General features: G+C 37.0%; 1 protein-coding gene across 5 annotated transcripts in view; it reads left to right on the top strand.

Annotated features, from left to right (window-relative positions):
- The window catches only part of UTRN (utrophin), a 342692-nt gene that overhangs the window by 300657 nt on the left and 16221 nt on the right, over positions 1-25814 (top strand). For all 5 annotated transcript variants that reach the window (XM_030944526.1, XM_030944527.1, XM_030944525.1 and 2 more), the window contains 7 exons: positions 3702-3859; positions 6187-6353; positions 8786-8897; positions 15279-15415; positions 17030-17068; positions 17316-17381; positions 20233-20298. In XM_030944526.1, the coding sequence (XP_030800386.1) occupies positions 3702-3859; positions 6187-6353; positions 8786-8897; positions 15279-15415; positions 17030-17068; positions 17316-17381; positions 20233-20298 (745 nt within the window). The remainder of the gene's footprint in view (positions 1-3701; positions 3860-6186; positions 6354-8785; positions 8898-15278; positions 15416-17029; positions 17069-17315; positions 17382-20232; positions 20299-25814) is intronic.

Genomic DNA, 25814 nt, shown 5'->3' with positions numbered 1-25814 from the left:
ATCTTTCTACTAACTATCTGATTATCCTTTTGATAGGAATTCAATAAACTTTTCAATATTTTCAAGTATCCCTTTCTTTATCAACCATTAAATACTTTTTTCAGGTTGTCTAGCTAAGTTACAGAGTCCCACTGGCTGTAATCCTCAAAATACTAATGTGAGGCTGAATTCATTTAACTGATTTCTCTTTTCCTGGTTTCTAATTTTTTCACACAACTCAGATCTGAATAATCTTTTCTCTGCTTCCTCAATCATTCTTCTTGTACTTTGGTAGAGTCCCTTATACAGTTTAATCTTTATATCAATGTATTTTATGTTGAAATTCCTTTAGTGTGTATGTACATGTTAACAAATTTCATTTAAAAGAAGTTGTGGTTTTGAGATGGCTGATGTATGATATATGGAGTCTCTTTCCCCACTGGTGGGGAGTAGGATGCCTGGGTGCTCCCTGTCAGAGCTAAAACAGGCTCTCCTCCATCTCCCACTTGAGAAATGTTCCTGCCATGCCTCCTTTGCCAGGGAATAGCTCATGAGTTATTTGGAGTAGGTAGGCCAGATAAGAGGAGCATTCTCACTTTCCATGCCTTCAGTTTTGGAGCTTCTTCTCCTGTGTGCCACATTGATGGCATTGAGGGATTTGGGATAAGAGGGTGCCATCCATGAACTCCTTGCACCTGGACAGCCTTTGGTTGTGGCACACCTGGCAGTGTTAAGAAACAAATGATTTGGAGGAGTTTGAGCTCTTCAAAGGTATTTACTGGTTTCCTCCTAGCTAATCACTTTTCCCTATCCTGTCGCATAGTTTTCCTCTATTTACCAGCTCCACAGTCAACTGAAGTTTCAGGGCTTAGGAAATTACTGCCTCCCAGCTCCAGCAGCTAATGAATTGTTCTTCTTTAATGGCCTGTTTTCACTGCAGACTGATGCAAACAGAAAGAATAAGACAATTTTTTTCTTTTTTTTAATATACTATCAATTTTTTTAAACTGACTCTTAGAAATTGAAAAGCTTTGCCATCTTCAGCTGAAGATAGCCAGGATCTGGGCTTGCCAAGAAGAGCCTGCAGCTGGACAGTATTAATTCTGTCCCCTAATTCTGTCTGTGTTGTTTTGTTTTTTTCCTCAATACTGAGTGAACAGGATGCTGTAGCTGCTGTTTGACTAGGCAAGAAGGGGCGAGAAAAATACAATAAAATCTAAAAATTAGTTCAGTCATTTGGATTTTTTTTTTGTGAAGGTCCTTTCTCCTGCTTCCACCTCCTTTGAGAAGAAAAAAACTGTGCCCAGACTGTCTGAAGCACACTGACAAAGCTTGCCAATTGCTCCAAATGAAGGGCAAAACAATTTACACCATGTAATAAGAGTTACTCATGAGTGTTTCTGAACAAAGGTTGTCTTTTTCTTGATCAGAAGTGCAGTCAGACTGAATTTTCAAATGTAATTTATTTCTAATTATTGGTGGTTTTTCTGATGGGAAAAATGAAAAAGTAAGGGCATAATATAGATGGATTCTTTTTCTTTTAAGATTACTTTGGGGCTTTAATCCAAGCCAGCCATTAAATGCAAAAGGGGATTGTAAAAACCAGCTAGAATGAATATAATAATTTGATTCCACTTCTTCTGTAATTTGTACAAATCACAGAATTAAAAAATATTTCTTAGATAAACTCAGCATTTAAGATGTTTTCAGAAAAGAGTAATCTCTTGACTGAGTGCTAATGTACACAGCTACAGAGTTCATAAATCAAAATTTTTCACAGAAGCAGTAACGTTTTTAGCTGAGCATTTTAACAATTAAAATTGTCCAATCAAAGAAACGTGCTAAGAAAGCACATGAGAAATAATAACTGTACTGCTGACGAACCTATTAACTCAGTGCTTTACTGTGAGTTTAGGTACAAGCACTATCTTCCTTCCCAGTGCCTGTATCTGGAAAAATTTTCTTGATCCCTTTCAGCATCAGTGTTTTCTGTTGTTGCAGTCATCCTGGTTCATCCATTTATACTACAGGGCTTGACACCTGCCTTAGGAAAATGGAATCAGTGAAGGAAAAGTACATGGAAGCAGACATGGTTATCCAGGAAGAAAATGTGATTATTGTTTAGCTCAGGTCTTTCTTGCTGCTGTTCTTGCTTTAAGCTATTTCACATGGCCAGATGTGACTTGTGGTAACTTCCAGTCTCAGTTCAGAGTGATTGTGCTTCTGTCCCCAGCCAACTGAAGCATGACATATTTTTTTAGCATAAGAAGTGGATATCTGAAATATTATTTCATTCTTCGTGGAAACATAAAATAGTTTGGTTTGGAAGGGGCTTTAAAAGGTCATCTAGACCAACTGCCTTACAATGAGCAGGGTCATCTTCAGCTGGATCAGATTGCCCAAAGCCCTGTCCAGTCTGGCTTTGAATCCAGGGATAGAACATCTACCACCTCTCTGGGAAACTTGTTCTAGTGTTTTGCTATCCCTCATTGTAAAAAAAAAAAATTCTTAATAACTAGTCCAAATCTACCTTTTTTAGTTTCAAAACCGTTGCTACTTGTCCTATTGCAACAGGCCCTGCTAAAAGCTGTGCTCCCAGCTTTCTTGTAAGGGACCTTTGAGTACAAAAAGCCACAATAAGGTCTCCCTGGAGTCTTCAGGTTTGACAACCCCAACTCTCTCAGCCTTTCTTCAGAGTGATGGAACATCCCTCCTATGATGAGTTTTCTAGCCTTTTTCTGGATCTGCTCTAACAGCTCCATGTCTTTCCTGTGCTGGTGACCCTAGAGCTGGACTCCATGTAGGATCTCACAAGAGCAGAGTGTACAGAATCATCCCCCTCAGTCTGGCCATACAACTTCTGATGCAGCCCAGGATACAGTTGTTGTTCTGGGCTGTCCAGCTTTTCATCTGCCAGCACCCCCAAGTCCTTTGCCACAGGGCTGCCTTCAGTCCCTTCATCCCCCAGCCTGAACTGATACTGAGGGTTGCCCTAACCCAGGTGCAGCACCTTGCACTTGGCCTTGTTGAACCCCATGAAGTTCCCAGGTTGTCCAGGTGTGGATGGCATCCCATCCTCCAGGTGTGTCAGCCACGCCACGTGGCTTAGTGTCACTTGCAGACCTGCTGAGGGTGCACTTGATCCCTTCATCTGTTTTATTAATAAAAATATTAAATAACACTGCTCCCAGTATGGGCCCTTGAGGGACATCACTCGTCATTGTTGTCCATCAGGACTCTGAGCTGTTGACCACTACCCTGTTGTTGGCCACATCCAACCAATTCCTTATCCATCTAACGGCCCACCCATGGAATCCATCTCTCTTGAATTTAGGGACAAGGATGTTGTGGGGGACTGTGTCAGAAGCTGTACAGAAGTCCAGAGAGGTGACATCTGTCGTCATGCCCCTGTTGAATAATGTAGTCACTCTATCACAGGTCATTAGGTATGTCAGGCAGGAATTTTTGCTGGTGAAGCTGTGCTTCCTCAAATCACCTTTCTGTCCACTATGTGCCGTAAGAAGCTGTATAGCTTCATTTATTTGGCCTTATTTTTCTCATTTGTATGGTTACAAATCAAGATTAGATGAAGACTTTGGGACAGTGGCCATTTGTAACCACGACTATAATACAGAAATTAAAAGCTTGAGCTGCAGCATTACCGAATAAAAGGAGGTGTACATGGAAATGGAATGAGATGGTGTCTTTTGTTGATGTTGCAGACCTTTTCAAGGAGGTGGCAGGCCCTACAGAAATGTGTGACCAGAGGCAGCTGGGCCTTCTGCTTCACGATGCTATCCAGATCCCGCGACAGCTTGGGGAAGTGGCAGCCTTTGGTGGCAGCAACATTGAACCCAGTGTGCGCAGCTGCTTCCAACAGGTAAGATAAGGACCTTCATGTGAAGAACAAAATAAAACCAAACTCTCTCTTAAGTTTACAGATTCACTTATACATGCTGATGTAAAAAGAAGAGAGGAATATAAAAACATCCGCTGGGTTTTGAACAGAAATGAATATGCTCCTGCAACTAAGTATGGGAAATTCATGTGAAAATGCAGCTGGGAAAGATGGTTTATGGTTTAGGAAAGAATCAAACAGATTGTGTTTAGCCAAAAGAATATATAAATCTTCATGATTCTGACAGTGTTTGTGGCTCTAAAAGCTGTTAAAAATTTTGTGGTGGCCAATCATCCTGCTTTGCGTTGTTCAAAGCAACCTGATGCTGTGAGAACAACATGCTTTTTCCAGCTGGATTAAGGCATGATCTCAACAGAACAAGAAAACTATGTTGACAGTAATTTTTGACCTTGTGCATGAGGAAATTATTTAGCATTATGTTACTGACAAAAGACCTTGCAGTTGCATGAAACTTCAAGCGTAGTCTTTTTTATATTGCAAGCCTTTATGCAGCAGATCAGAACATGGAATAAAGCTCTTGCAGCCTGCTGTGAAGCTCCACACTACATGCAGGGGGTTAATGAGGCTGCAAGGAGTGTCTGTCTGTTTAAAGAAGATGAGAATTAAAAACAGAATGTTGTAATGGACCACAACTAACTCAGACTTTTTCAAGGATGCCTAAGGCTCCAAATGTTAGGTTAGTGATAGCCGTTCTGCTTCAGTGCATTATTTTTATGAAAGCAGCTGCATTGTCAGAAATTTTATATGGATTAAAAATACACCATGGCTTATATAAAGTTACTGACTTGGATATTTCTGATTTTATTGAATTGAACATTAAAGATTTTAGTGAACTTTCAGAGGATTTTCTTTTGCCATTCTTTCACAGAGATTTATACATTTTTGTCCAGTTCTTTAAAAAATGCAATTGTGCTGACTTTTTCCCTGAACTATTAGATTAATTTCTGGATTCAGGTGATTAGGATTGGAAGAGTGTTAGTCCAGGTCATGAATAATTTGATAGATACTTAGAGAAGTTGGTTTCACCAGTTAACCGTGTAAAGCTTCCCCTGATGTTTTAACATTGCTGCTTCAAACAATAAGGGATGATGTTTGACTTACCTATCACTGGCCTTGAGTGGTTTGAGTCACATTGGAATAAATTTTTCGTTTATTATTCACAAAGGGACCCTTTCTGTCCCTCCAGTATCTACCCCATCTCCTATGCTATTCAGCTATGGCGGGGAGGGGGGGTACTAGCAAGTTAGTGTTTAAATACTTGATGTATTATTGCAATTATACTGATAAAGAGGTTGCAATCCCTCAACTTACAGGAGTAGTTCAAGTTTAGTTCCTGGTTAGGAGGGTGTAGAGAAAATGTGCAGCTGCATGTCAGTTATCTCAGCCCAGTGAAAACAAGTATTTTGTTGGTGAGGAAGAAACACACTTTTCTTTCCATGCTTCTCCCTCTTATTGCCAAAAATGAACTTGGACCATGAATAGATTAAGAAGCTTTCCATCATGTGTTACCATTTAAGAATAACATTCATTTCAAGCTTTATTTTATTGCATCCATTGGGCTCAGAAATATTGAGCTCTGTTGTTATTGCTGACAAAGTTGATGAATACAATACTTTTGTAGCTAGGCTTCTCTGGTGCTTATAACTTAAAGAAAATGTGGAAGTGTGTTTGCTTGCTTCTTAAAACAATCATGTTAATACATTAGCTCAAATATATTCTTGTGGTGACTGGCTATAAATGGCAGATTCCTTTCTTGTTCTTTGCCTGTTTGTTTATTGTGTGTTATATTTAATGTTCTAACTAGAAAGAACACCATGGGCTTAGAACACAATAAAAAATTGACAAGTCTTGGGGAAATCAGTACACACATGTAAGCACTACTGACTTATAGTATTTTGTCATCAATCTTAACTCAGAAGATAACCATGTTTTCAGTATGTCTGAACTGCAGTGTGTGCTCACTTACTTTTCGAGTCAGTTCGGTTGAAAGACAGTTTTACTTTACAGTCTGTTACTTCTGTACTATGTCCTCCATCTTTCTTACCATCTGTCCACTCTATCACAGCTGTTTAGTCTTCTAACATCTTATTGACTTAACTTATTTTCTTTATTTTAATTTTCATTGAGGTTATTTCTTGTATCCTGTAAATGGTTTTAGATTAAACTGTCATGGAAGGAATTCTTGCAGGTTGTTGGGGTCTTTTTTCCATAGATTTTCTAAGGAAAATCTAGTCTGTTGTTTTGTTGTTTTTTTTTTTAATTTGGATGTGGGTTTTTTCTCTCCACAGAACCACAATAAGCCAGAAATAACTGTAAAGCAGTTCATAGATTGGATGCGCTTAGAACCACAGTCTATGGTGTGGTTACCAGTTCTGCACCGTGTGGCAGCTGCAGAAACAGCAAAACATCAGGCCAAGTGCAACATCTGTAAGGAGTGTCCAATTGTTGGATTTAGGTAAGAGGAGAGGTGTTAGGTGCATTATTTCTCTGAAAATATCCACATTTTTAAGCCTTCCAACAAATGAAGTTTTTTCTATTTTTCCCGGTTTAGCTTCTTTAAGATGGGATCTGTCACCCATGGTGAGGCCACAGTGTGGCCTGAGCCACTGCAGTTCTGGCTCATGCAGTGCCACTGTTTAGACACTCGGTGGTCCTGTGCCTGACACAGGAGGCACAGGGTGGGCTGTCATCAGATGGTTTTGGATTGGTGGATTCAAGAGATAGCAAATAAAGTATAAATGCACCCCATGTGTTCTGTAAACATAAGGAGGTGGTCAGCAAGAAAAAACGTGGACTGTCTGTCTGCTCTCCTGCATAAGGCTTGGGAAATTCGCTTATGCCAGGCAGTATAAAACACCCTTCAACATCAATCTTTCCTTGCCTAAAACAAACACTGATATGTTGCTGTGATGAGACTTGCAAAGTCCCTGTCTATGTCCCTGAACATAACCTAACTTTTCTCTTTCCAAAGAAAGGTGTGAATTCTAAAAGAAAATGTTACATGGGGAATATTCTCCATGTTATTCTCCTAAGCTGTAGTTGGTACCCTTAGTAAGTAATGCTATGACTAACATGCATTTGTGAATTGATTGCTCCAGTGTATAAAGTGAGGCAACTCTCATCTCCAAAATCTGCATTAGAGGCCAGAGGTGAGCATAACTGGCTTTTTCCTCTACTGTGGTCATGGAGTCTAATGTGTTATCTAGGAAAAATATAAAGCAGTCAATCATGTAAGTGCTTCTAAGTTTTGTCTTTAGGTCTATAGGCAGATGAGGAATTTTTGTTTATCATGCTTTTTGTCCTCCATCTTTCTGTTATTTTGGAGGATAATAATATGAATCCTGAGGTTAGATTAATCTTGCCTAGTTTTAGGAATGCTGGCTTTAGTCAATCCTACAGGATTGAGCTAGCAACTTTCTTTTTCTTTTTTTATTATAAATATAGATATGTAAGTATTTGCAAAAGTAATGATCTGATCGATTGCTTGTCTTAAGAGGAGATGAAGTTTTCTAAGTGTTCCTGTCTTTGTTATTGTTTGAGGAAGCATAGGGTGACAAAGCTCTGGCACAGCTATGTTAGAGTTTTCTAAGTTGTACTATGTGTAGGAGGGCAGAGAGATAGAAAAGACAAAAACCCATTTAGAATGGGTCGTTCTAAATAATTTCTACAATGAAGCTAGAGATCTGCAACAACAAAAGCATCTAGCATCTTAGCAGAAGGTAAATGTAGCCATTTAATGCACTGTCTCTGAGAAAAGATTATAAACAAGTTGGATCAGCATCTTTTAAAGTGAACTTTTACATTTATAGACACATATTCTCTTGCAAAACAAAACATAAAACTCAACAGGGGAAAAATGTGGATGGGTACTGGAAAACTGCTCTCAGGAAGCAATTTTAATTTAAACTTTAACTATTCAGTAGCTATTCAGTTTGGTTCAGTTAGCTCATTTTAGTTTCATACAAATGATATAACCTCATCCAGTCAGAACAACCATAGCATAGAAACAGTGGGTGCAATCTGGAACTGAACTGTTGATTTAGTCTAAATAAATAAATAAATAAATAAATCATGTTCCTGGTGATTACGTTTAGTACAATGGATACTGTAGAAGTTTCTTAACCTATTTATGCATACACTCTCTTAAAAATCAACTAAAAGTGAACAAATCATTGTGTATTTTTTAAATGAATTTTAAATTATTCTTACAATTCATGAATTCTTGAGAATTTAGTTTTCTGAAATGTTTGTTGAGTTTCTGAACATCAAAATTATTTACAAACATTTAATTTAACTGTTGAATATAAAAACTGAAATAAATCAGACTGGTTTATAAAAGTTTTTTTGAGATAACACATGAATAGTAAATAGAGGAAAAGAAAAACTAAAGCAATGTAGTTTAAAGTCAGTAAAAACTTTAAAATTATAAATTCTTCCCAGTCCATCAATGAAGCTGATATCTGTACGATTTTCTGCATCAAAGCTGCTTGGGCAGCAGGTGATTGATATATGCGGGTACAGACTCTGTAATGCATTTCAGATGGCTCTCTATATTGTTATGGAGACAGGAACTTTTAAACACTCAGTGAGGTGTGTAGTGTAGAAGGTTCTGCGGACTAAGAGGGCTGCAGGTTTGCTGTGTCCCCTGCAGCTGCTGCAGTGGCACTGCTGTCCCTGGGCCTGCAGCCATGATGAGTGCTGGCTGTGCCACATTCTGGTTACGCACACTCACACACTTCAAAGTTCTCTCTCAGCTAATCCCAACAAACTCAGTGTGTCCTTGTGTTGCTGCTGCTGAAAAGCAGGTGACCCATTTCAGAGAGTAATTTGCTTTGTGAGGCTTAATTAGAAGCAAACCTCTAATCACTTTGTTTAATGTCCCCACAGGTACCGGAGCTTAAAACATTTCAACTATGATGTCTGTCAGAGCTGCTTCTTTTCTGGCCGCACAGCAAAGGGGCATAAATTGCATTATCCAATGGTGGAGTATTGTATACCTGTGAGTACCAGTTTGCTCAGTGTTTCTAATGGATAACAACCCAGATTTGAGGTCTAAATATTTTTTCATAATCTTTGTTACCTACCCAGGATTTCTTTAACATATGTTTAATGTAAAACTTGTCTTCCTACCTTTCTCTTTGGAAGGCATCAGGAGGTTTTCAGGTTTGACTGATTTTATGTAGGGAGTGTTTGGATTCTGTAGAAATGAGCAGCAGTATCCACCTCTGAGAGAGCTTAAACTTCACTTCTGATTGGTAAAACAAAGCTTGAATATGAAATGTAACTGCTGATCTTGTATACTAACATATATACACACACAGTAAGGGTAAGAACATGTCAGAGAAAAAGGACTTGCTTTACTATTGCTCTGCCAATGGCAAAGAGTATTTAATATTCTAGTAATGCACATTAATATTTTTAGGGGTCTATGTTTTTGGGTCCAGCATTTCCTTGCTTCATGAAAACGTGGCTAGAAATAGATTGTGTTTCATTCTGTTGCGTGATTGCTGTTTACCGGGATACATAAAAGTTGATGTGTAGCTAAAAAAAAGCCCAAAAACCAGAATTGATAGTTTCTAACCAGAAATGGTGTGAAGATTCTAACCAGAAATGGTGTGAGGTGTTTACCAGTAGTACCTGACAAAAATTAATTTTATAACACTGTATTTTCCTAATGATGTTTCAAGCACAATTTTTTAAGGAGATTCCTAGGAGTCTTTTTTAACTGAAGCAGTGGCTGCGTTTCTACATGCGAATACCACTCATGCTTTTTTTAACAAATAGCTGTTTACAGTCAAGAATTTTACCTTAGAAATAAATTAATAGGATAATTTGTATGTGCTCTACACAAGAGTGGTGAGAGGACTGCATGCTCAGAAAAATTCAGACCAGAATGTAACTAGAGCTGATTCAACAGAGCCAATTTTCAATAGTGTTACAAAATTCTGCGGGTTCTTCTAGTAGCAAAAATTCATTGAGTTATTCATCTCTTTTGATGTAGTTGTTGGACTTACTACCTGTGTTTTCCCTCTCTGTTGTCTGGTGTGTCTTCTGTAATGGAATTCAAATTCTATAAAGTAGTGGTTTTACTTCATTATGGTCAGAAAATAAAAATGAGTAATGTAAATGTATTTTCATTAATTCTATAACCAAATGTTAATATTTTATTGATAAATCTGCATGTCAGAGAATACTCTGAAGAACATTTTTAAGTAGATTTGTTGTTTTTTTCAGCTGGTTTTAATGTTCATTATATTTTATTACATGACTATTCTAACCTCAGGATTTGGAGGTCTATGATTAGACATCATTAAAAATGCACTTTTTTTTCTGCTTATAAGTCTCATCTTTAGTGGAACAGAAATACTCTTTTTTACTGTCTATAATATGCAGGAAATTCAGAAATTGAGGTGTAAGGAGTGTTGAAACAGATTATGCTGCTGGTCTGCAGGATAAGATATCCTTCCTGTTGAGTTAGTCAAATACAGATTACATCTGGTATGGGGTGTTGTACTTTCCCTAGAACATTATGGTATCTTTCTCATGAATTCCAGGTTTTGTCTGCAGCAGCAGATTTGATATCTAAGATGAATTTTCAGGTCTTGTTAAACAAGTTCACATTGTGTAACCGTGAGCCATCTCATTTACAAGTGAAGGCTGACAAACTGAAGATCTATTCTGGAAACGGCTGGAATCCTCTCTGTCCCTGGAAATAGGGATGGCTTACATTATAATAAAAATTTCTGTTACTCTGCAGAAAAAATGTGGTTTTAAGGCAATATTAGGTGTAAATTAAGGTAATGTAAGGCAAAAGTCCCTTCTTTCCATGAAATACAGGAGGGATCAGGTGACTCCTCTATGGGATAATAAGGGGAGTAAAATGACATTCTTGATTAGAGTGAAGGAAGGAAGGCCAGTGTAAAAAGGGGGAAAGGAAGGAACTTGGGGAAGTTTTAAGTAGAGCAGAAGAAAAGAAATGGCGTATAATTCAGATGATGCATAAAATTAGAGGTCCAGCAGCGACCCCAGTTAATTTGGAAGTGGAATATGAGAGCTGGAATTTTATTTGGGTCCTGATGTAAGTGTACTCTGCTACCTCCATTTCTGTAAAAAGAAATGATCCATTATATGAACAGACCTAGATGCCTGTTAGACTTCCATAATCAGTACCCACATGCAAATTATTTTAACTAGCCTTATCCAATCTAGGTCTGGAATAAAGAATTGATTTCATGAAAAGAATCCTGTATTATTTATTCTTGCTATTTGTGATAATGCTCTGTTATTGGTATACTAATTTGTTGCTAAACCTCTCTACATATTGAAATCATTAAATGCAATACAGTAATCAAGAATTGCAAAATTTTTTGCAGTTAGTAGAATAGCTTATATGTTTAAATTGAATGATGCTTGAAAAATAGCATAGACCTGCGTCTGTGAAATAAAATAAAAGCACCAAAGACCACTGAATTTTTTCTTAGAATCCATTATATTACAGTACAAATAGCTTGAACAGGAAGGGTGCATCTGCTCTGCCTTTTCAACTAAATTCAAAGGCTGTTGATGTTAAAATGGTGCTTTCTTTGCCAGTGTTGTAAAGCAGACTACAAATGCATGTACTCACCAAACTACATTAATAAAATCTAGCTTCACTTTCTTACTGCTAATGCATATTAATACATTTTTATCAAGAATACTAGCAATAAATAGGTAAAAAAATGCTTCCATTACTTAAGCTGACATTTAGAACTGCAGCTTAGTCACAGATGGATGGGAGACCATTTAATTGTCTTCAGGTGAATGGTTCAGTGTAGGGTATAAAGGGATTTCTCAAAAGCACAGTAAGTTCTTATCAAATTTAAAATAATTTGGAGAATGGGTTAAGGAATATGTTCTCCATTGTAATGACTTTTGTGATATTTGCTTTAGGTAAGAATTGCTTCATAATTTCAGATTAGGACCACTTACTCCTCATAGTTATATGTAGTTACTGCATTCTAATCTGTAATGCCATTTTGCATTTGTTCTAGCTTGCAATTTAGTTTTCTTGATGCTGGGGGAAAAAAATAATTTTAATAACTTCAGTTATGTCTCTTCTTTCATCCAGGATTTAGAGGTAGGTGTGAGAAGCATCTGAAAACATCATTCTCTCTTAGGTAGTAGAAATGCAAAATTATTTTCATTTATTTTTCACCTTTACATAATCTTTGTCGAAAAGATGGGGAAATAAGATTTTTAATGTAAAGTTTTACACAGATGTGTAAAAATATTGTTAGATTTTCCTAGCATTTAATTTGAGAGTAGTCCTACATAACTACCTACACAGTTTATTTTTAGATTTTTTTGAATTGGAAATCCTCTCAGTAGTGGCACTTGTGTTATATTAATGTGGCTGGGCTTAATGACAGCATACTTTAGGGAGGTTCACATCTCTTCTGGGAATCAGTTTCACTGTGTGTATTAAAACAGCTAATTGGTTTTGTGTTAGCTATAATAAATGTAATTAAGAGAATGATGACTTAGGTGTAGACTAGTCCTTTTACATAGCTAGATGCAGTGAAAGGAATAAGAATGTGGGCTTCCATTTGAAAAAGAGATTACTGAGAAATGAATAAAATTAAATATATATGTATTACAAGTATTCTATATTATTTATTCATTTTCACATATTTATTGTAATTTTTATATTGTATGTTATGTAATTTAGAGCTCTACAATTAGTTTATTACAATCTTGGTATTACTCTTTTACCAATGAATAGTTGTTCTATTTCCAATACACTGAAAGCAGACACCGACTGGGTTTTTAGGATATGTATAGAAAATTTATTTCACCATGCTCATTTTTTTCCACTGCTTTCCTGGTTTCTTAAATTTTTATTGGATTACAAATAATTGTATCTTAGTTTGTTGCTTATAACTCTGTTTGTGCCTGGCTGGTGTATTGAAGAGCACTGATGCCAGATTGTCAATTGTTACGATGTTTTTTTAGTTGGGTATGACAGCCATGGATATAAAATATTTCTTCCTGAACTTTGTCTTGCTCTAAGAACTGAGATTTTAAATTCAGTTTGAAGGCGTGGTCTTTGAACTGAATTTTCAGTGAAGGAAAGTATTTTTTCTTTGCTTTTGAAGTAGGTCTGAAGCAATGGCGCTATTTGTACTATTAATTTGTATGGAAATAGCCAAGATGTCATGATGTAAGCAAATGTACAAAGTACCTGCTAGTTTTAATTTAAAAGATAGATTCTACACAACAGTTCCTGGCTGTTCTTTTTTTAAAGGAAAGTGTTATAGTACATCTCCCTTGGCATGATTTTGGATTGGATTGTATTTTGTGGTTATATGCCCAAAAGAAAAAAAAAAGCCATTTTTGAGAATTGCTCCTTAATTGTATGTAAGTTAAAATAGTCTTTTCGAATCCGCTCAAATTTCACTGGTTAATATTTGCAGTGCTCAGTCAGTACACAGTCATATTAGTCCTCTTTCTGAGAATCCGGTTGTCATACCAAATAAAGAATACACCAGAGGAAAAATTTTGGCAGCTCAGTAGACATTTATTTCTACCATGTGTAGGTATTAAAATTTTCATTCCTTGGCCTTGGGGCAGAGTTGCATCTGTTAGAGTTACTGTTGCATGAGAGTAAGCAGCCCTCTGCATGGCCTCATGTTCCTTCTTTGGATGGTGCAGTGGTTGGAGAGATGCTTTTTGAGAACGATTTTGTGAACCCTCCCTGGATTCACTTTTATTAAAATTCAGGGATTTAAACAGCCCTCAATCACAAATTCACTCTGTTGTCTACTTTTTAATGCCACATATGAGAAGCTCCTACCAACACTAGTTTGTTGTGCTATTTTTATTGCTCATCTGAAATGCGTTACGGAGTCTGTAACTGCATATATTATACCTATATTAAAATATATAGATGAATACAGAAATATTTTTAGGTTTTGACAGCAGAGAATAGTTTGCCTGACCTGCCCCTAGACCTCTTGGTAGTACTTTGGGAAAAAGATGACAAAACTGAAGTCTTCCTGTCTATTTTCCACATGGTTGTCCAGTGGCTTTGGCATCCTTTGATGCTAACAGGCTTCTCCCAAGGCAGAAGGTACAGGAATGCAATTTGTAGTTTGTTACAGAGGCTGGACTGAAAGTCTGTAAAAGCTGTTGCAAATCTTCAGGTATTTCTGGAGGTGAATGCCCGTGGTTTCTTTACTGCGGTTGCAAGAGAAAATGCTCAGTAGTACTGGCTGGAAGGGGATGTTCTGTTGAAATACTCAGCACAGTCTGAGCACATACACTTTAAAGGCAGACCATATACTATTGTTTCTTCCTGCAGATCTCTTTATTGCCATTTTTGCCTTGTATTTTATGCCTATATGTATCCCTGCTTTTGTAGCAGAAGTTAGCTGAATAGTATTACCAAAATAGCTGTCATATTGCTGTGATTATCACCAGTTAAAGGGATTTTTTGAAGCAGTTGAATAAATTTTCATTTTGTTCTCAGGACAGGGTGGTGGGCAGGGAGGGAGCAGAGAGGGATGGGGCTAAGCACTTGCCAGTTTTGGAAGAGGCTGCATCAGTCAGGACCAGTAAAAAAGCTGCTGGGAGGGATGGAAGGTGTTGATTGTAACTTGTAAATTTAGACTTGTAGAATCTTGTGGGTAATCTATGTCCTAATCTTACTCTGTGGTAGTAAGGAGACCACTGACTCAGTCTGAGTTTGTTACTTCAGGTGCTAATTGTTCTTATCAGGCCTGCCTGTGCTTTTGAACAGTGCCTGTACACTGATGGCCACTTCATCTGTGAATTTTTTTTACTCTGGAATATTGCAGGTAGTGGCAGAATCCTATAGGAAGAGAACTGGAGAAAATGCTTATTAAAAACTTGGCTATTGCAGCAGAGAATGGTTTAGCATGTACCATTCCCATCTTGTGGTAAAGTTTTCTATTGTAGGTCTAGAATGGGAGGCAGTGAGGGCTATATCTTACCAATTGATTTTTTTCCCTTTTTAAGTTTTTCTCAAAAATTAAATTTTTGTGGTTTTTAAGACCAGATAGAAATGTTTAGCTTAAGACTTGAACCTGTGTCAATTTTTCTCAAATTCACAAAGTAATTGGTAGATGCATTTATGGCTGGGAATTTGAAGCCTTATTATTTTCCAGTAGAAGAGAATTTTTTTGTGCATTAGCATTATTATTGTGTCCCATATCTCAGGACACTAAAAAGGCAATTTTAACATAACCAAAATTTTAAAATTCTTCCTTGTATTCTTTTTCAGGACAGCACCAGCAATATTAATCAATAATATTGACATTAAATCAGTACCATTTAGCAATGTTGAATTTTTGTTGTTGTTGTTTGTTTGTTTGTTTTTAAGACCACATCTGGAGAAGATGTACGGGACTTCACGAAGGTGCTGAAGAATAAATTCCGGTCCAAGAAGTATTTTGCAAAGCATCCCCGGCTTGGCTACTTACCTGTGCAAACAGTGTTGGAGGGTGACAACCTGGAGACGTAAGCTTGGGTTATAGAGCAGGGGCTCCTGGGGTCAGTGGCCTGTTCCATCAGAAACAAACAGCTGAAACTCTAAAGATAGCCAACAACAATTGCAGAGCCTTGTGCTATATTATTCTGTATTGTTTCATATTATTTGCATATTTTCTCTATTAAAGTAACATATTTTATGCTTGGATTTTTATCAGCATTGTATTATAAAGCCATGGATGTTACAATGTCCATGGCAATGGACAAAGCAGGTAATTTTGGTGGGGGCTGAATAGCTGTTTTACAGAGAATACTTTTGAGGAGACTGGGTTTTTGGAACTGCACTGCTTATTTGAATATGTCAAAATTCCTGGAATTAGAAATTTTTGAGCTAATTAGGGTCCTACAGGCTTCAGAAATATTGGTGGCCTAATCAGAGAGAGCACTCTCAGTGTCTCCAGGGTATTATTTGTGGCGCTGACAGAAGTGCTCCACTTTATTTACTCACTTGGCAGTTGTCAGCAAAAGACACTCTTACAAGAGCAAAAATTAAGATGTGTTGACAGGGTGCTAGAATTAGTTTCATGGCTTGACTGTCCCTCACCATCCTGGAGTCTGTGGCACTGCTGCCCTCTCTGAACACAACTTAGCAAAAGCCCATGCGAGGCTTTAGCAAAGACGCTCTGCAGGCACGCAGCAGCTCAGTGCCAGTGCCCACGGTCTGAGGGCTTTCATGACTGTAGGGCTGTGCCTTTCATTTGCAATAAGTAAACAAAACCTTCTCATTAGCAGTTTAAGAGACAGGAGGAAGTAATCTGAAAACTGTCTGATTGATAGCCTGGCTTCTAAGGAAGCAATGAACATTCAAATGTTACCCACCAGGGCAGTCTTCAGCTACCACCAACACAGGAAGGCAAAGCTGCTTTAATGTGGCGGAAGTTTGCCAATGCTGCCAGAAATTGAAATGATAAAACTATAATCACAGGTCAGAATAAAATTCTGTTGGTCCAGTCATGTGGCAAATATACAGATAAATTGTCAGCACCATGCTAAGAAAACACTTGGTATTGGTTCTCTGCCCTGCAGGTGGCCCAACTCAGTAATACATTCCTTCCAATAAAAAAAAAAAAAGAAAATAAAAAACTCTTCTAGTTATTCAAGTGTGAGAATGTAATACAATATGTATTGAACTCATTATTTTCATGCCTAAGGAAAAGAAGCATTGATAACTGTGACTTACGGGGGAGGTTTATTGGTGGGGTTTTTGCACCCCACTTCTTTTTAATACATTTTATTGTTTGCTTTAAAATGAAAGTTCCAGTACTTGAGCAGAGTTTAAATAAATTGATTATGGTTTATGAACTGCAGTTCAATCAATAACATGATTTGGATTTTTCTTTAAATTTATTTTTATGTAACAAAATTAAGTATGTAGGTCAGTCTTCTGCCTCTCTGTGACAAGTGGCAATATTTGTTGCTGTCACTTTTCTACATCAATTGTTACTTGCTCAGGGTGGGTTGCTGTTTAAAGTATTTTGTGTTTCTCCAGCTTTCTCTTGCTTAAATAGTACTTAGGTTTTTGTTTCATAGTTTAATTCTTTCTCTATCTCTTTTTTCTTCTTTTTTTTTGTGTCTTCCTTACAGTCCTATCACTCTCATCAGTATGTGGCCAGAGCAATATGAGTGAGTATGCAGAACCCCTTTATCTGGAAAGCCTCATTTGCCAGTTGATTTCTTTTAGCTCAGTGGCAGCTAATCTGATGTCCCTGAATGGGACTACAGGGCACGGCTGACCCAAAGCAATAATGCCCTTGGTAATATAGTGCATGTATTTACTTGTCATCAGTCTAACTGATTTAAAAATAATGTTGTCTATATCATGAATTGCTTTAGACACCACTAATTTTTTTTATTATTATTTTTAAACTAGTCCTTCCCAGTCTCCACAGCTGTTTCATGATGACACACACTCCAGGATAGAACAGTATGCTACTAGGTAAGAGAGATGTAGTTTCTCACTAGTCCGTTGCATTTTGTGGTTGATTCCTGCGGTTTTTAATACACGCTACTGGTTGGATATTATTTTTAAAAAAGATATCTTTCTCTGTGCTTACAAGATTTACTTCTTAAATCATTAGGTTTTTATTATGATCATATTAAAAGTAAAATACATGTGTTAAATGTATCATCTCTCATACAGAATGGAAGCTGCTGCAAAATTGCGTTATTTCTAAAATGTGTCATTATTGGTTTCTTTCTTAAGTTTTAACCTTTGAAATAAACAGAACATGTTCTATATATAGTTTTCCCAGGAGGATATTAGAGCCAGGGTTTTGTTTTCTTCTGTGATATGCTGACACCCTGCATTACTGTTGGCTTTTAGCAGAATAGGTTGTAATTACAGATTTTTTTATGTTGTGGCTTTTGTGGGGTCACCCTAGTCCTGTTGGGATAAAATGTCTGTTATGCCAAGTCCATCTCAATGTCTCTGTTTTGTTAACTCACTTCTGGACATTCAGAGCTGGTGATCACAGAATCAGTGAGGCCAGAACAGACCTCTAAAATCATCAAGTCCAGCCATTAACTCAGCATGACTGTGTTCACCTCTAAACCATGTCCCCAAGTGCCTCCCCCACATGCCTTTTGAACACTTCCAGGGAAGGTGGTTCCAGCTCTTCCTTGGGCAGCCTATTCTAATACCAGACCAGCTTTTCACAGAAGAAACTTTTTGTAATATCTAACCTAAACCTCCCCTGGCACCGCTCAAGGCCATTTCCTCTCATCTGGAGTTAAGGGCATGATGATGGTGAAATATTAACCAGAGACACCCTCTCAAAAATAAGTACCATGGGAACTGACTAGGTTTTTCTTTGTGTGGTTTTATTCTTGCATCTGATCTCCCCAGCTGAAAAACAATTTTAAATTTTCATTTATTTGAATAAAAATTCACAGTTTAAATTAATAGCAGTCTTATTTATGGGTGCCTTAAAATTCTTCTGACCATTTTTTTAAATGCCTAGGAAATGCTGTGCTTGATCTTTGCAGCAAGAGAAAATAGGGCAGGAAATAAGGCTGAAGGGCTACCCACAGTCAGCCTATTTTTTTTTCCCAACAGCAAATATTTTCGTGCTTCATTAGTAGTATAGCACAATGACATACAAAGTTATTACAGAGCTTTCAGTTATTTTAAACATGTCATTCACATTAATCACCCAACATTTCTTTGAATCTATAACTTAGGCCATGTTGTAATCAATTAAAACCCCTGAACCAGACAAATTTCTCTAGAGAGATGGAAGAATTTTCTGTCTACCTGTGTCGTCTTTTCAGCCTGTGGTGCCACAATGCTGTGGCTTTTTGTGCCCAGATGAAGCTCAAAATCTGGACTCTCATTAAGGATCAGTGGAGATACTAGGGGCAATAACTGTTTTCCCTCTCCTCCTCCTCGCCTCTTACCAGTTCTGCTTAGGATGAGATTAGCTGAAGATGGACTGTGCAGTTGTGAATTATCATTCAGGATACAAACCTAAATCTGTTCCTGTTATGTGCCAACATTGCTTAGCAAAATCGACAATTTACTACTAATTGCCTCATAGGGAATCTGTCTAAAACTACTCAGGATTCTTTTTCTTCTAGTAATAAAATCTAGAAAAAGAAGACATAATTGTGTGTCTTTCATATAATTTTTATTGTGTCCTTTCTAGTTGAATCTGTTATGTATATGTTACATATAAAATAGTAAATCTTTTTTATTGTCCTAGTCGTTGCAGCTAAGCTGCTGTCGTTGCTCACTGTGAACTAGATTTGTTTGAGATGTCTTAGAGCAGAGATGATCTGATTTGTCCTGAGTCACTTCAGAGATTCTCTTCCCTTCAGGGGAGATGTGGGAGCACAATGTCCCACCCCAGCCAAGGTGGAAGAGACAATCAAGTCGACATCCACTGTGTGCGTTCATTTATTCTTCTTCTTCGACCTCAGGAATAGTAACAAATGTAGAGAAGGGCAAATTTGCTCCATTCTAAAAGAAGTCACCAGAGATCCCTGTTCTTTAGAGCCTTGCACACTCCTTTCGAAAGGAAGTTTGAAGATGTCTATAGTAATGCATAATGCACCTGCAAAAATATATGTGAAATTAAGATATCTTTAGAGTAGAGGAAATACTCTTATTTGGTGCAGTTGAATATATGTGTAGAGCATTAAGTGTTCCTTAATTTTTATGTACATCTCTTATGTGCATAAGGTACATCTTTCCTGGAAACCTGAACAGATAGAAAATTTCTGCTTTGATTTTAAAGAACTGTGTGACCTTGTATATACAGTCTAATAATCTGGTCTTTTTAGATTAATTGCTTCCAAAATGAGGAACTGTAGACAATGAATCCCTGCAATTATACTGCTTTTTGTGGTGTTTTACAGGACTTGTCTGTCCACAGTGTGGTATTATTTGCCGAGCATAATTTCAGATTTTGCATGTGCTATATTTAAAAGGATTCATCCTCTTTTGTTAGTCCAGCTTTAGAAAAATCAAAAAGAAAACCATCTGTGAAAACATCTCTTTAACTAATTTTGCCATGCGAGTTGTGGTGATGCTAATGATAATTATGATAGAGGGAGAAAATACACTTTTTTGTTGCTGTTTGGCAAGTAGAATTAATTAATGATAGCACAAGTTTCTCATAAAAGTCCTTTGGATTATAGGTTTTCATCACAAAATCTAGGAGTTTATTCCTAATCATGTATACAAAGACTGCCATATCTGAGCTGTTTCTAAGTAGAATTGATTTTCCCACTGCCACTGTTTAAATTGTGCAGCATGTTGTCTGAAAGTTGTGGTATTTCCCTTTCAGACTTGCACAGATGGAAAGGACAAATGGCTCCTTCCTCATGGACAGCAGCTCCACCACAGGAAGTGTGTAAGTAACTCAGACTCACTATGCCTCTCAGGAGCTTTGGTTATAGGTTAATGCTAAAATCCTCAGCAGTTCTAACACAGGACTTAGTGCCAGTGAGAGCAGCTAATAAGTATGAGCCCAAGGATGCCTCCATAAGTTTAATTATTTCAAGCACCAATTATAGAAATTGGTGATGTTCACTTGATGATGTGTGGGAACTCTGTGTTTGTCAGCCATTCTGCTTCAAAAGTGAGCAGATTTCATGTGGCTCCTAAAAGGCCACAGCTCTGTGCCTTCTGCTTTGTACTCCTTCTCTGCTTTTATCATAGTATAAAATAACACAATCCTTTTCTAGGCTTTTGCTAGACCCTAGACAACTTTCTTATTAAAATAAAAAATCATCTATACTTTGAAGATTCTTCTAAGTGAGAACAGTGTTGCTGCTTCTTGTTTATATTTCAGTTTTCTGGCTGCTGATCCATCTGTTTGTACCTGGAATTGTCCTGTTTAATAAACATAGTCCTACATTAATTTTACCAATTTTCTCTTTTTTTTTAAATTATGTGTCATCTTTATTGTAAAAACTAATTAAAATGCATTGGTTCTATGCTTGGAAAACATAGAACCCCTTGAATTGCTGATGGATTAAATAATTTTTTTTAATGTAGAAACAAATTTTTAAACCTCACTTTATCATCAGTTCAGTTGATTAAATCAGCATTGTAGTACTCTGCCTCTTCTAAGTTATTAACAAATATCATCAGCCTTTTTAAAGAGGAAAACTGAAATTGTTCTTGTTCAGCTTTAGTTAAAAAATATTCTTGGTGTCAGTAATACTTTCATTTACTGTTTTAAAATTTAATAATGAAATTATTCTATCTATCTATCTATGGATAGGTAGTACACTATTAACAATTTGAAATTTAAAACACTTTGCTTGAAAGAAGCACATGTGACCCCCTTTAAATGTTGCCTCTTTCCTGATTAATTAACTCTATTTACATCCCAAAGAAAACTTTTTCATGCAAACTGTTTTAATGTGTTTCTGTCATTGGCACACTCACCAGTGACAAAAATGCAGCCAAAATATTCCCTTTTGATTTCCCTTCCACAAAAAAAGAAGAGCAAACATACTGTCATTTGGCAGGAAAGCTACAAAGTTGAAAGCAGCTAAATGCTCATACACTTGAGTTATGTATTTTGAAATTAATGAGCCCACTCATATACAAAGACAAAACAATCATCCATCCCAAATGGTGAAAGGCAGGGTGTGTGCTTGATTTTTACTGGCAAATCAACTGTTGATTTTAAAGCAATTTCCCTGCATTCCTTTTCCTTAGAAAAAGAATCAAGATGGAAAGCATGTGTACCAATGAGTGAGAGGGACCTCTGAATTCGGGTCTCGGTCAGGGGACTGTTACACAAACAAAATATGGGCAAGAAAGTAACCCTGTACACAATGGCACCTTCTGTTTTACTTGCAGATTAGAATGCATGCTCTCATTAAGTACTGAAGTACTCAAAATTCTGAAGACCTGTGGTTTTCAGAAGTTTAAACTATATTCATAGAATCATTTAGGTTGGAAAAGACCTTTAAGACCACTAATCCAACTGTTCAAGTCCACCACTAAACCATGTTCCCGAGTGCCACATCTACCTCCCTTAAATGCCTCCAGTGATGGTGACTCAACCACTGCCCTGGGCTACCTGTTCTAGTGCTTGACAGCCCTTCTTGATGGAGAGGTGTCTTGGTTTAGAGCTAATTTTAGGAGAGAGAGAGAGAGAGAGCAAGGCGGCGTCACGCCGCCTGAGCTGCCGGTGTTCCTGGGTGTGTTTAAGAGAACCTTTTTGCCTCAGCCAGCAACAAGCTCTTGTCCTGCCGTGTTGTAAAGTTGGGTTGCCCCCGCAACGTCTTTGCAAAATTGGGTATATAGTCTTTTCCAGGGAACTACAGAGCTATGAAGTTTGTATCTCAGTTTGGATCAGAAATTGCTGAAATATTGGGAGTTTAGGATTATAGTTCAAACTTACATTTTTAAATGCCTCTTAACATAGAAATGGGGATGGTGTAACCATTCTTATATGGATAAAATTCAAAGGAGCAATTTAAAATGGGAATACAGGTTTTTTCAGTTCTGATGTAGAGCTCTGAGCTAAGTTTTTTTTTTTTACAGTATTATTTCAAACATTCAGGAAACAATTACTAATTTGGAAATCAAATTCTTTGCTTCTCATAATTGGATTTCTGCTTCATGATCTTATTTTTATCGGTCCTGAAGAGTCCTTCAGTTTAATGTGAATATAGAACAGAGGCAGTGTTGCACTTGATTTTGAAAGTTACTTCTTTGGTCTTATCAAGTTCACAATACTTTTAACATTCTTCATGTTTCAGAGATTATGTGTAAGAAATCATCTACATTTGAATAAGAGAACTTCTGCTCTTAGTTAAACCTAATGAGTTTATTTTCAGGAACATTTTGCAATATGCCATTTGATTAAGAAAGCACTCATCAAAGATAATTCTTGGGTTTTAACTAACCTGTTTTCTTGAATGTCATTGTGACTTTTATCTCTCTGACTAAGCCTTTCCAACACTCCCCTTTTCAAGAGATATGTGAAGTCCATTAAAAATGCTTTTTCCTTAATCAGAAAAATAGTTGTAGATAGCAAAAAAAAAAGGCATGGTCTCTACTGTAGTATGTCCAGCTTCTTTAAAAGTATTCTAATGCTCTCATGCATGAATTTTCTGGAACAAATACACTGAACAGAAATGTTTTCCCTTCATTTCATCTTCTCCTGACATTAGACAGCTCTAGATGTTTAGGCTAGAATGTTGTGGTGAATTTTATTTGTCTTTAATTCATGCAAAAGCATCTCTATCTTTAAAGCAGACTTCCTATCCACAAATTAAGATGAGCATAAGGAGAAAATTAAATCTTTACAACAAAGAATGATAAATAGTTCCTAATAGAAAACTATGCCTCACAATTTGATAAATCATGCTGTATTAGAATGAAAATAAAAATTGCAAGAGAAAAAGGACAAGAGTGTAACTCTCCTATGCCTGTAAGGTATGAACTATCCTAACCAGCCCATACTGAAGTGAATTGCAGTGGGCATAGTATAAATACTTTCAGAATAAATGCAGAGACTTAATAGCTGTTTTCTGGTTTGTGCCTTTACTAGCAGTTATCTTCACATCCACAACATTGTTGATGCTATTTCACACTCTTCTTAAGGCAGTGTTGGAACATATCTAAATTTTATTTGTTAGGGGACTCTGTACTCAGGTTCAGAAGTAGGAACAGATTCAGAAGTGAAGGTCATTGATACTTTTACCTGGCACTGTTACTTAATGTGGTGTAAGTCAAACTGGAGCCTCAGTATGTAGTAACTGAATACTGTGGCATGATGTAAGGGGTTAAAAGGTATCTTGTCACAACGAGAAATTCATTTCATGAGATGGTAAAATTAGGATAAGACCAAGTAAATTAGATAAAGTATTTTTGAGTACCTTTTGCATCCTTATTCTAGTATGTCTCATAGCATCAGTAGGTCAAGGTACACTTTATTTGGACTAGAACACATAGTGCTTAGTATAAGCGCTACAGCAAAAATTAAAATTGTCAATGAGGCAAGTTCACAAATAGCCACATCTTCCTATCTTAAATCAAATTTAGCAGTTTTCTAAATCAGATAAAATAATGCATTGATGAAAAGTGATAGTCAAGAAGTCTATATTTTCTTCCTACAACATAGTCAAATAAAAGAGAGGTTATATGCAGCTTTATTTGCCTCTTGCTTCCTTTATGCACAATGCATGTTTTGAAATAGACATCTTGAAAATACATGTCCACAAAGAGAATAGGATCCTTCAAAGGCTGTTTTCCCTGGGCTTCTTTGCTGGGGGGTTCTTTTCCTCTGAGATGTACTTCTTTCAAGTCTGACCTTCTGGGATGTCTTGTTTGCTGCTTTTTACTGTGGTGAAATGCAGAATAGGAACTGCAGCCTCTGCTGTCAAAGGACTTTGTGTACTTCTAGTTGTTCCTCAAAGCACACAGGGTATTCAATAAAACAACCACCAAGAAAGAATGAGCAATTAAATTTTACATGATGCTTTTATTTTGGTTGCTGATCACCATCTCCTACCACTTCAACAGAACCATGTCCCAGATTCTCCAAATGAAAGTATTTGCCTGGCATAGAACAATGACCTTATGTTGCAGGTCATTTGAAGCCCTGTCCTGGGATTCCTGTGCTACTAATGAATCTATCCTAATTAAAGTCATGAGGTTTGTTAGTGCAGGTTCAAGGTTGTGTTTTTTAAAACTAGTAATTTTGCAAGACAGACCAAAGGTAGAAAACATGGTGAAAATAGTTTTGCTTCAGAAGACTTCCTTTATCAAGTGCCTGTGAGGAAAGCGTGCTGTCAGTTGCAACGTGTGATGCCTAAAAAAAGAGCAATCAATATTCACAGCCTCTCCAGTAGGCTTTCTGAGGCTCTGAACCAGTGGGAAAGAAGGGAAATGAAGTTTTTTCTAGACTGAATAACTTTGAGACCAAAATATAAAATTACCTGTATTTAGCTGTGTTGATCTCATCTACTGGATCACAATACAGTCAAAAGTATGTAAGCATTTACTGTGTAAAGTCTTTTTAAAATGCCTTTATAGGTTTCATTAAAAATTGAGGTTACACCTAATGCAAAATCTTGACAGATTCTCAGGTTTAACAAATTACAATAAATGTAATAAATCCAGCTTCACGGAGCCTTATTTAAAAAAAGATCCTGATTAGGTGTTCTAAATTTTGTTTATAAACTATTTCAAAACACAGACAGCAACTTTTTGATGCCTAATGAAAATAACCAGACTAAACTAGATCAAGCAAACATTTCCTGACATCATCAACACCCTTGCACAAAAGAAGGCTGTATGTGTGGTCACACAGTATCACTGAAATTCACATGTAAACAGTGTTTTGAAGCCCAGCTGATAAAGCTGCGTTCTCTCACCTGCCTGCTTTAACTCTGTTTCTGTGCTCACCCAAGGGGTGGCATTGAGTTGCCGTCACTCTTGGCTCTCTGTGGCCATTTCAGTATTTCAGTGACAGGGTACTCTGCACATTTTGCAGGGCTGTTTGAAGCCCCCAGAGGGGTTACATCATTTTAGCAAAAGTTTTGTTAAAAGGACTAGGGTATTTTTGTCAGGATGACTAAAGGGTATAGAAGTACAATGAGGTTTTAATTATCACATTGGGCCCTGATCCGAACTCCATTAACTGCACTAGCCTTTGTTTTAATTTCAAGTAGACATGAAGTATTAATGAAAAACAAGAGTGATTATGAATTTCCCTGAGATCACTCAAGTAGTGAAGAAGATAAAGCAGTTAAAGGCACTTTTTTGTTTGTTTTGTTTTGTAGATAATGGAGGAAAAAGGAACACTGATCTGTTTATTTTTCAGCTAGCACTCTTGGATGTCACTATTTTTTAAGGACTTAAATACACATGCAACCCCAATTGCGTTTAACTCTCTCT

The sequence above is a fragment of the Camarhynchus parvulus genome, chromosome 3, assembly GCF_901933205.1.
Source record: "Camarhynchus parvulus chromosome 3, STF_HiC, whole genome shotgun sequence".
Lineage (NCBI taxonomy): Eukaryota > Metazoa > Chordata > Aves > Passeriformes > Thraupidae > Camarhynchus > Camarhynchus parvulus.
This window is presented reverse-complemented; position numbering and strand designations above follow the sequence as displayed.